The sequence below is a fragment of the Taudactylus pleione genome, unplaced genomic scaffold, assembly GCF_031769625.1.
Source record: "Taudactylus pleione unplaced genomic scaffold, aTauple2 ptg000977l, whole genome shotgun sequence".
Classification (NCBI taxonomy): domain Eukaryota; kingdom Metazoa; phylum Chordata; class Amphibia; order Anura; family Myobatrachidae; genus Taudactylus; species Taudactylus pleione.
In genome coordinates this window covers 1,774,762-1,789,907 of record NW_028285378.1, presented here as the reverse complement: position 1 = coordinate 1,789,907, position 15,146 = coordinate 1,774,762, and the positions used below count along the sequence as shown (strand labels likewise).

The window sequence follows — 15,146 nt, the reverse complement described above, 5'->3', positions numbered from 1 at the left end:
TTACTGGCACACAGTGATTCCCAACTCCAGTAGTCAAACCCCCACCTACTCGCACCACAACAGACCAGATTTTAAGAATATATAAGTTTGAGCATAGATGCCGAACCACAATGACGGAGGCACAGATTAAGGGCATATTCTCTTTATTGTCTTTTTTTGTGCTGATAGAGGTTATTTTCTATCCCCATCTCTATCTCCCACCTATTGTGCCCCCTCCCATTATCCCTGTTCTGCTCTTCCCTACAGTTCAATGGTTAAACAAACAGAGATATTAGGAATAAAAGTAGCTTCCCCTCAGATGAAGCATTTTGCCTCCTTCAGTCTTTCTCACGGGTAAAATCTCCTTCTCCAGCTGAGTCCATATTCATAGACATCTACACTGTCCGCTGGGAATATGTGAACCGCATGCCCTGCAGATAGCGCTCTTTTAACCCCTAAAATGCTAAAGCACCACAAAGTGGATACTATAAGTCAATAAAGATAATGATAAAATGTTGAACATATTCTGATATATCCCTGATTCCATTGATAGATAACACTGTTATGTCATGGATCTCCTCAGTAACTTCTAATATCTTTACTCAACTATACTGGGAAAATCACTGTCATTATACAGAGACTGCATGTATTATATAAGATTATGATTGAATCTGGCGACAGCTAGATTTAGACCCTCATATAATAGACATTCCGTGTACATATAGTCTTTTTACATAATGTGGATCTTTTACCCACTAGTTTCATTATATCTGAACCACACAGATAAATGCACATTAAATGATATTCCAGCATACAGAGGGAAATCTGTCTTATTAAAGAAATCGTCATTTTATTGCAATGCTGTAACTGAATTTTAACTGTAGCTGATTTTTGTTTGACATTTTTTACCCTTGTGGATTTACTTCAAACTGCAGAATCTCTTAACTGACAAAGGTCTGCAGCCACCATACCAATGTGAAGAATTAAGAAGCAATTGTAAACACTTGCAGATCAATATGTAAAAGTTTCCATATATTAACACGACTTTAAATATTTCACATATAAATAGTATGTGAACTTTAGGCTACTCCCCCTGTACAGTAGCAGAGCGGACCCATATGGCGGTTCGCTCTGCGCTTCAAGTTCCTCTCTACCATAGGTGAGAATAGTATAGATATGTCCTTTTTACATCCTGTTGTGACAATTAAATGCTACTCTGGAAATGTGATATTGGTTACTCCGGATCTGCTGCTAATGCTCACTTCATCCTGTAAGTGCATTTTTCATTTACAGTTTAATATATTAAAACATATTTCCGACTTCTCTATTTTTGTCTTGCCCACTATATAATATAGGACATCTTGTACTTTGGGGTTGGTGGTGCCTTAACTTGCACCTGGGAAATGTAATACAACTGGTGAATTATATGAGTAGCTTGTTTATGTAGCCTAGTTCTACAGCATCACTGTCCAACACTAGTGGGGTTCTGTTCCTCAGTGCTGCACCAAGCTTTAATAGAACCTGACAGTTCCAGCCATTCCATCGGTAACAAATTCAGGGAAATTAATGTTCACAAACCACGTTAAAACTTAGAGCCTGATTCAGCATGTGAATGCAAGTTCACTGCTGATCGCAGATTCCGATCGTCTGGAATCTTTTTGTTTGCAGGACCCATTCTGCGAGTGTGCAGAATGGGTCCTGCGTAGTCGCACGCAAACCCTTGAATGCCTCTGCCTGATTGACAGGCAGAGGCATTTAAGGGGCGGTGCAGGGGAGGGGTCAGCGTGTACGTGCGTGTTCATGCTTAACTCGCAGTTCAACAAAATGAACTCCCCGGATTTCGTTTGTTAACAGGCCTATCCAAGGTAAACTATCCAAGGTAAACTTATCACGTATTGGACATTTCCCTCCAATATTATGCACTACTTTAGTGGTGTTCACGCCTCTTCTTGTCACCTTTTTGGATGAGCCTGCAGTAAGGAGAGATCTTTTACTACAGCTTGGATCAATATGGACCCAACATTTACTGTAACACTTACACTACAGTCAGCACAGCATATCTAGTACACTCTCTTTTCAAGTTTTGAATGTACTATATTGTTTGTTTTTGGACCCAGCACCCTCTCTACTGCCACTCTGCCCACTGGCATCCCCACTGCCACCCAGACCAAAAGTTCTGAACCTCTGCCCCCACCCTTTAGCTAATTGGTCCCCTGCTATCCCCACTAGCACCCCAGTCATTCTTGCATCCACCAGCTGTCACCCCAACACTTACCCTCTAGTACCCCAGTCATCCCAGCACCCACCCTATAGGCCCTTAGTCCTCGCTGCACCCCCCGCCCACTAGCACCCCAGCACCCACTCTGTATACCCTCAGTCAACCCAGCACCCACTTGCTAGCCCCCAAGTCACCACAGCACCCACCTGCTAGTACCTCAGTCACCAGATCACCCACCCTATAGGCCTTTAGTCACTCCAGCACCCCTGTCAGACCTTCATGCACCCGCTAATATCCCAGCCACCCCAGCACCTATCCGCTAGAAACCCAATCACCCACCCTATAGCCCCTCAGTGACCCCTACATCATTCCCCACTAGCATCCCAGAACCCACCCTGTATCCCCTCAGTCATCCCTGCAACCTATTTATCCCAGCAAACACCCCTGTAGGCGCTCAGTCACCAATACATTGGGGAATTGAGAATTTCGAGAAAAAAAATCTAAATTTATATCCCTCCTTTCACTGTCATTATCTGGAGTTATTTTTTAGGAAAAACCTTTAGAACCATTGTTAAAGAATGTGAAAAGGTGGAATGGGACATACTGGCAACTATGCAACAAAATGTAATGCAGCCAGAAGTTTTGAAAAATAAGTGACTGCGTGATTGATGTGAACATGGGGTTCAGGGTCAGGGTCCAACAGATCATAAAGTAAATAGGTTGCACTGGTGGATAAATAAATTTTTATATCCTCCACCTCTGGAAGACCATCCAAGCCTTGGACAATACTAGTGTGGATGTGGGATTCTGGCCAGGACTGGTTGCGGTCAGCATGTGCAGGCTATGTAGTATATTGCCAGCATGTGGAGGGTATATAGTATAGTGTCAGCATGTGGAGATTATATAGTATAGTGTAAGCATGTGCAAGGTATATAGTAGAGTGCCAGCATATGGAAAGTATATAGTTTATCCGCTGGCTTTGGGCAGGGTCTGGGTTACTCCAGTATCTGCTCCCAACCATTTCTTACCTCCATGCCAGGGGTGATGCTCATGAAGACCAGCTAGCTGGAGCCACTGGCTTGAGGCTTGCCATGGCTGCCACCATTGAGTTGCCGAGCAGTCACCAAGGCTGTTTGACCAGGCGGCTGCTACAGGCGGTGGGTGGTTTAGTGGGGCCCTGTAGCTACATGCAGAGGATGGGGCACACTGCAGTGCAATACTTGGTAAATCCCATGAGACTTTGCAGAGGGGTGAGAGGAGTATGTGCCGAGCTCTGATTGGACCCGTGGAGATCAGCAGCAGCGCAGCCTCTTGATTTATTATGCCCCTGACTGAGGCTGTGGCTTCTTGTGAATACAGGCCCTGATTCAGACCCGCTCGCTCTGAATCAGGGCGTTTTTTTTTTAAATTGGTGCCGGCCTCCTGGCCGCTCGCTAAGCTGTGGGTGACCACCCACAGCTTTTACGAGTGGCCAGGTGATGGTCGCGATGGTTTCTATATTATTATTATACTATTATATATGTTTGTCATACACTTTCATAAATAAAGAGATTAAAAAAAAGAATAAAGAGTAAAGAAAGGAAAGGAGAGAATGCTGGGGATAAAAGACATGGATGAAACAAGGGATGAGTGAGACAATCGGTTCACATCGGGGATAGAATGACAACAAATATCAACTAGGAGTTAACTTAAAGCAACAGAAATAACAGGGCCGTATCAAGACTTGTGGGGGCTCCGGGGCAACTAAGTTGTGGGGCCCCTAACCAATAAAGTTACAGTAACACCACTGACCTTCTCCTCCACCACTACTATGTACCTGCATGATATTACACACGAGGCATACACTGGAGGGCAGTGCGGCCAGCAGGGAGGGTGGTCTCTGGGCAGCCAACTGCTGTGATTGCAATGGGCAGGGGAGGGCAGAGTGTGCACACACACAGGAGAGGGCCAGGAACGGGGCACCGATGCGTTACCTTTCCGGACCCCGGAAGCCGTGACTGGTGAGTATCCTGCCCTCGGCCACTCTCTTCCTCCTACCGGAGCTGCTTTCTGTGGCTGTTCACCGAGGAGCAGCAGCACCATGGTCTGGGAGCAGAAGCCAGACGAGCGAGCAGAGTGCCGAGCACATCCACCCCAGCAGAGGGAAACAGACACCGGACTGGAAGGTGAGTAAGGAGGAGGGCTTTGCAGTTGTAGTAGAGTAAGCTATGCTGATGGGAGCCAGCCTAGCCAGGGAGGTGGCAGAGTGGGCAGGGTAGGGGCAATGTGTGGCGGCCCCTGGACGGCTGCCCCGTCCGCCCTGCCTATAATCTGGCCCTGAGCAATACATTTTACAGGACTGTAAATGTCAAAATAACCCAATAAAAAGTAGTGCAGTATGCATTGAGGTCTATGAAGCAGCTTATTAGGTAGTTATAATGGTATGTCCGACAGATTTAAATATCAAACCTCAGTCACCATGTCTATGGAAAGGGAAGAGATAGTTTGGGATATATAGCGGGGAAGATTAGGTAAATGCTCCACCACAAAAGGAGCCTGGTGTTCCTTCCAAGCAACAATGCTTGGCTAAAAAGAGGTAAAGGAGCAAATACCAAAGTATCGTTAGTCAGTGTGGGTAGAAGGAGTCTCTTTCTGGACCCAAGCACATTAAGGAGATCAGTAGAAGGGTGGGTATTATAGAGGCTCAGAACGAGCAAATTGTGGGTTAGAAAATCATCCAGGTGAGAGTGAGGATTAATTGACAAGGAAAGTGTTAAACTATTAGAAGCAATTGAATCCTGTCGGTAGCCATTGATAGATTGTGTACAAGAGAATATATGTATACTTTGATAAAACCGAATATATATATATGTATGTATATATAAATATATATATATATATGACAAAAATAGAATAGATCTGTGGCGCTGCTGAAATTGTTCAGTCTCAAGGGTAGGTGGTACTACTGGAAGTCTTTTTCCTCCTTCTAACAATATGTGTCACTATACTCCTTTTTAGCAAGCAGGTGGCAGCTTAGTCCTTGAAAATGCCGATTGGTAGGTCGGATAATCTAGGGACAAAGGGGGGAACAAGGACAAGCGCCTGATAGTGTAGTAGTTAAAAATACCGCAACTTAAATGTATATATATTCATATGCGCGTACTGTAGATATAATTGTATATTAAGCATATAAGGAAACAATCCTTAGATCGCAGTCAAAAGGGTTCCACGTCAGACGTGACCTTCAGCTTATATTTCTTCGCCCAGGAAATCACCGACCGGATAGCAACAACCTTATTGGAGCAGAATAATTTGCTTCCACAGTGTGGTATATTTTGTAAATATTCAGTTTTAATATACAAAAATACATATATCACACACAAAAACAACAAAAAAAGTAGCTTATCTTATAAATCACAGCGATCAATTCCTGTTGGAGTACCTCCAGGTAGAGTTAGTATGAGTCCATTCAAAAGTCATATAAGGTAGGTATAGATGATGTATAGGGATGGTGTATCTATACCAACGCGTTTTGCCTCTCAGTAGGCTTCCTCAGGGGTCATGTATAGTAAATTACAGGGGGTCTTAAATACCTCTGTTCCCTCCAAGATTTGGCCGATTTTGGCACCAAAAAGCGGCACTTCTGCTTTTGACGCCAAAAAGCACCACTTCCGGTTTTGGCGCCAAAAAGCGTCACTTACTGTTTGTGGCTTCCTGTTTGGCAGTTGGTCCGGGCACCATTTTGTTGGAGACCAATTTCCATAGTTAATTCCCAATGATAATAAAGGAAAAAAAAAATTATCTATTATACCAGTGACAGTTCTTAGGATTCTGGGGGACCCAAAATATCGCCAAATCTTGCAGATCAGGGTAAAAAGGCTGGATTGTGAACCATATAAACTACATACATAATACATAATACTATTTCTAAAAAACCTTAATTAATCCATTTAAAAATACGATTCTAGTCACATGATAAAACTATTAAGATGCATTATTAAAATCCACATGTAACGAACAACAAATCCTGCATATAAAATATGTTTAAATCATATTTAAAATATGAGATTAATGTCAGCGTTAAAACTAACAGCATAATAATCCACTTAAGAAGACGGAAAAAATGTATATACACCATAAAAATGAATAAAAATTAAGAGTATATATAAATCAATTTCTTTTAGGTGATGTATTTAGCTAGATCATTAAGTTATCAGAGGAAAGGAGCTATTTCATATCCTTCATTATGGTACAAGTGAGTTAAGTTCATAAATCCAGAACATTTCTCTCTGTGCCAGTAACTTCATTAGATCACCTCCTCTCTGGCCTAAAGTAACATGTTCTATTGCTTTAAAAGAAAAGCTGTCTACAGATGAATTATGTGCTTCCGAGAAGTGTCTAGAGAGAGGATGACTTTCAACTTTGCCCTTAATGTTACGCAGATGTTCTTGTATCCTCTACTTTAGAAGTCTCTTTCTTTTTCCAATATATTTACGTTTTCATCCACTTTCGATCATATATATGACTGGCATGGTCATACAGTTGGTGAAGTGTTTCAATTTATATTCTTTCGTCTGATCAGAATTAGTGGAGGTTCTTCTATTGGGATTCACGTACCTGCATACATTGCAATGTCCGCATTTATAGGAACCAAAACACTTGGGCATAACTTGTTTTTTCGGTTAATTTTTCAGTCTTAATCTGCTGGGAGCCAAAATTTCTTTCAAATTCTTTGCTTTTCTAAATACAGCCGCAGGTCTATTTGGCAGGATCTCTCCCAAAATTGGATCCATTTTTAGAATATTCCAATGCTTAGTGATAGTTTTCTTAATTTTCACCTCATCACTATTATATTGTGTAATGAATGGAATAAACTGTTCCTTCTTTCTTGGTACTTCAATATAGGGAGCTAACAATTCCTGTCTATTTTTCTGTTCACTTTTTGACAGTGCTTGTTGTAAAATCTTCTCAGGGTATCCCCTCTCTCTGAAGCGATCTGTATAGATTTGGACTTGTTCTTGATAAGTGACCTCTTTGGAGCAGTTCCTCTTTATTCAATAAAATTGAGAGTATGGTATATTGTCTTTCCATAGTCTTGCATGTCCACTTCTATTTGTATCTACCTTTTTAATGTGGTTCTTCGTGATCACTTTATCTCCTTCACTTAAAAGTACTAAATCCAGAAACTCCACATGGTTACTACTTATATTGAAAGTGAACTTGAGATTAAAATAATTTATATGTATAAAATCTATTTTTTTTAAATCACTCTCTTCACCATCCCATACTATGATAATATCATCGATATATCTTTTATAAAATTTTATTTTATCGGAGTATGGATTGTTATTATATCCAAATTGCTCCTCCCACTGGGCCATTAAAATATTCGCATAACTGGGTGCAAAAACTGTACCCATGGCTGTCCCACAAATCTGTAAGTAAAACTGATCTAAAAATTTGAAATAATTATGAGTTAAAATGAAACATATTAAAATACAGATAAATTCCTTGTGGGGATCACTTAACATTGAATCATTTCCCAAGATATTTTTACATGCTCCAATGCCTTTTTCATGTACTATGGATGTATGTAGTGACTGTACGTCTATAGTTGCCCATTTATACTCAGAATTCCATTTAAACTTTTCCATGTGTTGTAAAACACTGGTCGTATCTTTCAAATACGAAGTCAAATTTTTCACGTGAGGATTCAAAAAGACATCCACGTACTCGGATAAATGGGCTGTTAATGATTCGATGCCTGCTATTATTGGTCTGCCTGGAGGATTGTCCAGGCTCTTATGGATCTTGGGCAAATGGTAAAAGATTGGTATTGTGGGTGTGCTATTAAGGAGATACTGGTATTCATCTTTTGTTAAAATATTATTATGCAGGCCGGATACTAAAATACTTCGTAGCTCAGTTAATAATTCATCTGTGGGATCTTTGGGTTGTGGTTTGTAGGACTTCACATCGTTCAAAAGTCTATTTGCTTCTTTCTTGTAATCTTCCCTGTTCTGAATTACCAGGCCTCCACCCTTATATGCTGATTTGAATACCAAATCCTCATTATTTTTCAAGATCTTTAGGGCATGTTTCTCTTCATTAGTAAGATTGGTTTTGATGGGTTCCACATTTGCCTCATCCAAAAGGTCCTTCTTTACCAGGTCATAAAAGATATTGAAATGATGTCCTTTGGATTCTAACGGATAAAATTTGGAAGGGAGTTTCAGGTTTGATTTGGAGGAGTTGTAGTTTGTTAAAATTGCTGTTTCTTTCCTTGCAAAATGTCTTTTGAGTGTTAATCTCCTAATAAATGTGTTGAGATCTATGAATGTCTGAAATTTGTTAGGTTTTTGTGCTGTGGCAAATGTAAGGCCCCTGCTCAGCAAGGAGATTTCTGCTGGAGTTAGTACATGTGTGGAGAGATTGAATTTACCTTTCCTCATCGAGTCTACCTCTATCGGAGGTATCTTTTTTTGTTGGGGTTTCTTTCGTCTACCTCCTCTTTTCCCCCACCTCCGGAAAATCTTCTTTTTAGTGGGGAGGCTTATTTTATATTCTCTTTTACTAGTGCTCTCCGGTTCATTACCAATTGTGAGCGAACCGGAGTGGGGGATAGAAAATCATCTGTGGTGTCTTCTACATCCACCCTATCAAGGATGGTAAACCGGTTCCGTGTGTTTATGGGTTCTCTTGTTATTGGTTTTTGGAACCTATAGTTGCTGTAAGCTCTTGGACCTTTGACAATCCAGGCAGGTGGTTTGGTTTGTGATAGCGCAAACCTTTTTCTTGTTTATAATGCTGAAATCTAGACCAGTTCTTAATTTGTTTATTCTCATAATCATGTTTATCCCTGTTTAATTTCTTCTTATTATTTTTAATCACCTCTTCCTCTATCCTTTCCATCTTCTTATTTAAAACCTCCTCATTTAGCTAATATCCTTCATCTCCCTGAAACTTCCCCATTAGAGATTCTTTATTTTTGAGCTCCTCTTCAATAGAAGTGAGTTTCTTCTTTTTCCCCGTAATTATGAGTTTCATTAAGTTCAGGTAACACTCATGCAATAGTTTGTCCCATTCATTCATAAAATGGACATTATCTGAGCCAAATGTGGGGTTCTTTAACAGTCTTAGGCCTCTCGGTATTCAATTTACTTTTACGTAGTGTTCCAGGCCTTTTATATCCCACCATAATTTCGTTTTTTTAGTAAGGGTTTTCTCTATTTCCCAGAAAAAAGAATCCAAGTCCATGTTTATATTGGGGGTACTCGGCTCAGGGTTCTCATTGAACACCTGCTGACATGCGTCAGACCTGTTTGTACCTAGACCACGTATTCTGCACATTTTATATTTTCTCCAATAAAACAATCACGAAGCGCAGCCCAGTTCTACAGGAACCAAAAGTTAAATGACAAAAATAGAATAGATCTGTGGCGCTGCACCTTAAATTGTTCAGTCTCAAGGGAAGGTGGTACTATTCAAAGTCTTTTTTCTCCTTCTAACAATGTGTCATTATACTCCTTTTTAGCAAGCATGTGGCAGCTTAGTCCTTGAAAATGCCGATTGGTAGGTCGGATAATCTAGGAACAAAGGGGGGAACAAGGACAAGCGCCTGATAGTGTAGTAGTTAAAAATACCATGGATTAAATGTATATATATTCATATGCGCGTACCATAGATATACTGGTATGTTAAGCATATAAGGAAACAATCCTTAGATCGCAGTCAAAAGGGTTCCACATCAGACGTGGCCTTCAGCTTACCGGAAGTGACGCTTTTCGGTGCCAAAACCGGAAGTGGCGCTTTTTGGCACCAAAATCAGCCAAATCTTGGAGGGAACAGAGGTATTTAAGGCCCCCTGTAATTTGCTATACATGACCCCTGAGGAAGCCTACTGAGAGGCGAAATGTGTTGGGTTAGATACACCATCTATATCTACCTTTTATGACTTTTGAATGGACTCATACTAACTGTACCCAACAGGAATTGATCGCTGTGACTTATAAGCTACTTTTTTTTTGTTGTTTTTGTGTGTGATATGTGTATTTTTGTATATTAAAACTGAATATTTACAAAATATACCACACTTTGGAAGCAAATTATTCTGCTCCAATAAGGTTGTATCTATCTGGTCGGTGATTTCCTGGGCGAAGAAATATAAGCTGAAGGTCACGTCTTACGTGGAACCCTTTTGACTGCGATCTAAGGATTGTTTCCTTATATGCTTAACATACAAGTATATCTATGGTACGCGCATATGAATATATATACATTTAATTCATGGTATTTTTAACTACTACAGTATCAGGTTCTTGTCCTTGTTCCCCCCTTTGTTTATATATATATATATATATATATATATATATATATATATATAGACACACAAAAAAACATTGATTTATCAAAGTGATCCTTGAACAAAGTTAATCACTTGTTGGTCCTTGAAATCTCTATACAGAAGTGACAATATCCTGATGAGCTGGAGGAAGTGCATGGGGTTCCAGGCAAATACAGTATATCCAGTATATCCATAAAGCATTTTAATTAAATGAAATCCCATTTAAGGTAAAAAAAAAAAGCTTCACTAATTAAAAAGTCAACAGTTAAATCTTTGATAAATATTTTCAAGTCACCCAGAGCCACAAGCAAATAAACGCTTGGGTCTAATTGAATAGGTTACTGACAATAATGCATACAATGTCATGTTAAAACATTTCTGTGAAATGTTAACAATCGTAACATTTGTTAAAAACCGGGAAATGTATTGCGCCAAGTCATTATTAACACTTGTTAAGCAATCCGGCTCTGTCGTGCGCATGCGCGAGACCCGGATTGCGACGGGCACTCCGTCGCTCTGGGTCTCGCAACAAAGGGGGCGAGCTGTCGATGTTGAGTGACAGCTCGCCCCCTTTGGTGGGCGGGCTGGGGGGGGTGGCTGCCCAAACGGAGGCGATGTCAGTGGAGAGTTTCTGTTAGAGCCAAAAGCTCTCTGGGGCTTGTGGCCACGAGACCCTACCACAAGGGTCTTGTCGCAAGCCCGATGGTCGTGATGGTCTTGACCATCACGACCATCAACCCGGCTGCTCGCCATAGCTGTGGGTGGAACACCCACAGCAATGCGAGCGGCCAGGAGGCCGCTCCATAAAAAACAAAAGACGCCCTGATTCAGAGCGAGCGCTCTGTCAGAGCGTCCGGCTCTGAATCAGGGCCTCAGTGCACATAGAATGTCTGTTCTTTGCAGGAATGAATGATCCCTACACTAGGCTATGTTAAAGGTCCATCCACTGTACATGGACACACTATAAAACCAATCCACTGTTGCTGTCATCCCTTAATTTTATACGTTTCACGGGGTCTATTTACTAAGCAGTGTTAGGAGACAGAGTGAAAAGTGATAAGAAAGTGATACTGTGCCAGCCAATCAGCTCCCAATTGTCATTTTTCAAACACTGCCTGTGAGATGTTGGGAGCTGATTGGCTGGCACCTTCTCACTTTCTTATCACTTTTCACTCTGTCTCCTAACACTGCTTAGTAAATAGACCCCTTAGTATAAATGTACAGTAAATTGAAGATAAATAAATTGTGCATTTTTTATGTTCTCTGAGAGTTTGTGGGAAATCTCGATAAGAGATTAATTTTCCTAGGAGACAGATACAATTAAATAGGAAACAATGTTTTTTTAATTATTATTTGATGTTCTCAAAGTGCAGTGCCTCAATGTTCTTCTTGTCTGGATCCCCAGGAACATTCAGGAGAACATGAACCCAGAAGATGAGGTTGATGAATTTTTGGGACGGGCTATAGATGCACGAAGTATTGACCGTCTGCGTTCAGAACATGTGCGCAAAGTTCTGTTGACTTTCCGAGAGGCTGACCTAGAGAAAAAGGTACTTTTATTTCATTATATTTCACTCAGTGCATTAATAAAACATGTAATATTCCCTGTAACGTCCACTTGCTCCATATACCAACTGACGGTGTCGAACCTTTAACGCCATATATCTTCTAAAGGGGCATATACAGTTAGCAATCTTTTTTTGGGAGAAAGTTACCGCGGCTATCGCAATTATTTTTTCATTAACCGGTTATGTGAGCTCTGGATTCTAGACAATTTAAAAAATTGGTTGTGGTGATTTTTATGCCAAAAAACTGCAGTAAAAATAGAAATTAAAGTGCAAATGAAAAAAAATGTTGGAAAACAATATTGATGTCTATTACTGTCCCAAAGTAAAAATATTTTGTGCTTTTAGGGCCCGATTCAGACCTGTTCGCTAGGCTGCGTTCGCACGCAGCCAGACGATTTTTGCAATCTGCGCATGCGTATGCATCACAGTGCGCGTGCACGAACCAGTCCATGTGATCAGGGAGCGTTCGCTCGCTGCGCATAGACAGCCTGGCTGCATGAGTGACAGGACAAAGCCATTTGTGGGTGGTGACAAGAGTTGGTCGGTGAAAATGGGGGGAGTGGTGGTGCGAACGCAGGCGTGCCCGAGCATCTTAACGCCATTTCAGAGGCGTGAATAATTAAGACGCAGCATCATAGTACACGTCACTTGGTTGAAAATTACACTGAATCACTCACAGTGCTTCCGGTAGGGTATGGTCTGCCACAAGTGCTGCGATTGCTTCCGATGGTACTCGATGGTAACGATGGTTGCATACACTTCCTGGAGATGACGTGTGCTAGTGGGCGTCTTAAAACAGGCTGGTGGGCGTCTGCATACACAATGCGATCGCACGCTAGGACATACTGTGCGATCGCGCATTTGCATACTTTTGCTGCGTGCGAACTCACTTAGCCAGCAGGTCTGAATCGAGCCCTTTGTTTCTGCAAATGGCTGAATTGTGCATTACACATTTTACACAATCACCTCGGCACCCACCGCCCTGGGCTATCAACCTAGGGTACCCTGGAGAGTGGGACTCCATTATTGGGTGGGTTTCCCACCTCCCCAGGTATCTCCAGGTCAGGGGTAATGATTTGGCCGGGGACACAGTGAAAGGGTTACCCCGGCTGTGGCATTACTCGCCTGCTAGAAAGGGTCCGTGGCTGGTTATGGATAATACATGGGACCCCTGCGCTTTTTGTCCCCTGTATTTCCAAAACCGGTATGGACTGCATGTGTGTATTCCAATGAGCACACAATTCTGTGAATTAGCAGCTCCACCATTTTGTGAGTGACAGCGATCTCACTCTGTGAGAGTGCTGAATCTGCAGTTAACCACAGGGTGTGATGGCATACCATATCTGTATTGCGCAAGGAACATGTCCATGAAGGCGCCTGCCTTAATGATCGGAATTTCATTGCTTTTTTAAGTTTGAGTGGCAGAAATTCAGCAGGTTTTGTGAAATTTCAGATCATGTCTAAGAAGCCTTAATGGGACATGTGAAACCGTAAGGTTTTTTGGCTATGGAATATATATATAATTATTATTTATTTATTTACAAAGAAAAAATTCCATCAGTGCAGTGTGACAATGTTCTCCTTGTCTTGATCTTTTTTATACTATAAATGCTACTTGGGCTGTGGAAGGGTTCTTGTTGCCCTTTAGTTATTTGCTGGAGCAATATGACCTGAGAATAAGGGGTACTGTATTTACAAAAGAGCGGGTTTTTAGAAGTGGAGTTGTTGCCCATAGCAATCAGTCAGATTCTACTTAGAAAAGATAATAGCTAAAATCTGATTAGTTGCTATTGGCAACAACTTCACTTTTAGACACCCGCACTTTAGTAAATAAGTTTACATTCTCCAAAAGCAGATATAGCAGTGATCCAGGGGAATAACAATATTAATAAAACTCCTGAATGTAATGTGGGAACATTAAATACAATAAATACAAGTAAGTAACCTCTTCTCCGTTGTAACATTTCTCATAGTCATTCTACAGCCTGTACAAATCAAAGAGCCCCATTTCCAGTACAGCTTATTTTCAGTGAACATGAGAGCATCTGACCCCTTATACACTAAGAGCCAATTCAGAGGTGGACGAAGTGTCGATGTGGCATGCAAGCGGCCTATGTTTTATGTCTGCACATACGTCTGAATCACACTGTGCATGCATTCCGATGGTTACCGCCGGTAGATGCAGAGCGAATTTGGACGCAATAGCAGGGGCGTAACTAGACCTAGGGGTCCCCATAGCAAAATTTTCACGGGCTCCCCTAGGTCCCCGTTCCCCCCCTCGGTTATGGTAACAACTATTAAAGACAACATTTTGGTTTCAGGATCCAATTATCTATTCAGTAAGAAGACAACTTTCCAAATACTGTTAAATTTAATGTGTTGCTAGAATATCCTGCTAAATTCTTCAAATCATAATGCATGTTCTGTATTACTAATAAGATTCCTGTACACCCAGGAATATGGGCTGCATTAACCCTGTGGTAGTCAAACTGTGCTAAGGACTAGTAGGGAGTTGTAATCCACCACAGGATGTCTCAGCCTGTATTACACCCTTAATGAATAAACCAGGGTAGGAGATGTTGTATGCAGAATTGTTTAGAATTTTGGCACTTCTACTGGGAATAAGTAAACTCAATTGTTGCCTAACTCATGAAAAGCCAGTTTGCAATCTATCTCTGTGTCTTTATTTGCAGTACTCCAAGCAGGTGGATGATCGGTTTGGGGCGTACGTCACCTGTGCTTTCATCGTCTTCCTCTTCATCTGTTTTATACAGATCACCATCGTACCACAGTGAGTATCTCCTGCTTCGCTCTGTTACAGAATTACATAGGACAGTGCAGAGCACCTACCTGTGACTACTCACCAAGTACTAATATACCCGATGAGATTGTATAGTATTCACAAAGGTGACTTTGGGATAATGGTGAAGGTGTTACATAGTAAGGCACTCACATATTATAGGTGATGGTGACACCATCCCATTGCTTAATTTCCTGTGTTGTACAATATAGCCCAATTTAGCACTAATGTCTTTTCCACTCATTCTGGGCCTGATTC

General features: G+C 41.3%; 1 protein-coding gene across 3 annotated transcripts in view; it reads left to right on the top strand.

Annotated features, from left to right (window-relative positions):
* ADCY5 (adenylate cyclase 5) overlaps positions 1–15,146 on the top strand; it is an 836,213-nt gene that overhangs the window by 770,422 nt on the left and 50,645 nt on the right. For all 3 annotated transcript variants that reach the window (XM_088460724.1, XM_088460723.1, XM_088460725.1), the window contains exons 10-11: positions 11,926–12,070; positions 14,782–14,879. In XM_088460724.1, coding sequence (XP_088316850.1) covers positions 11,926–12,070; positions 14,782–14,879 — 243 coding nt within the window. The remainder of the gene's footprint in view (positions 1–11,925; positions 12,071–14,781; positions 14,880–15,146) is intronic.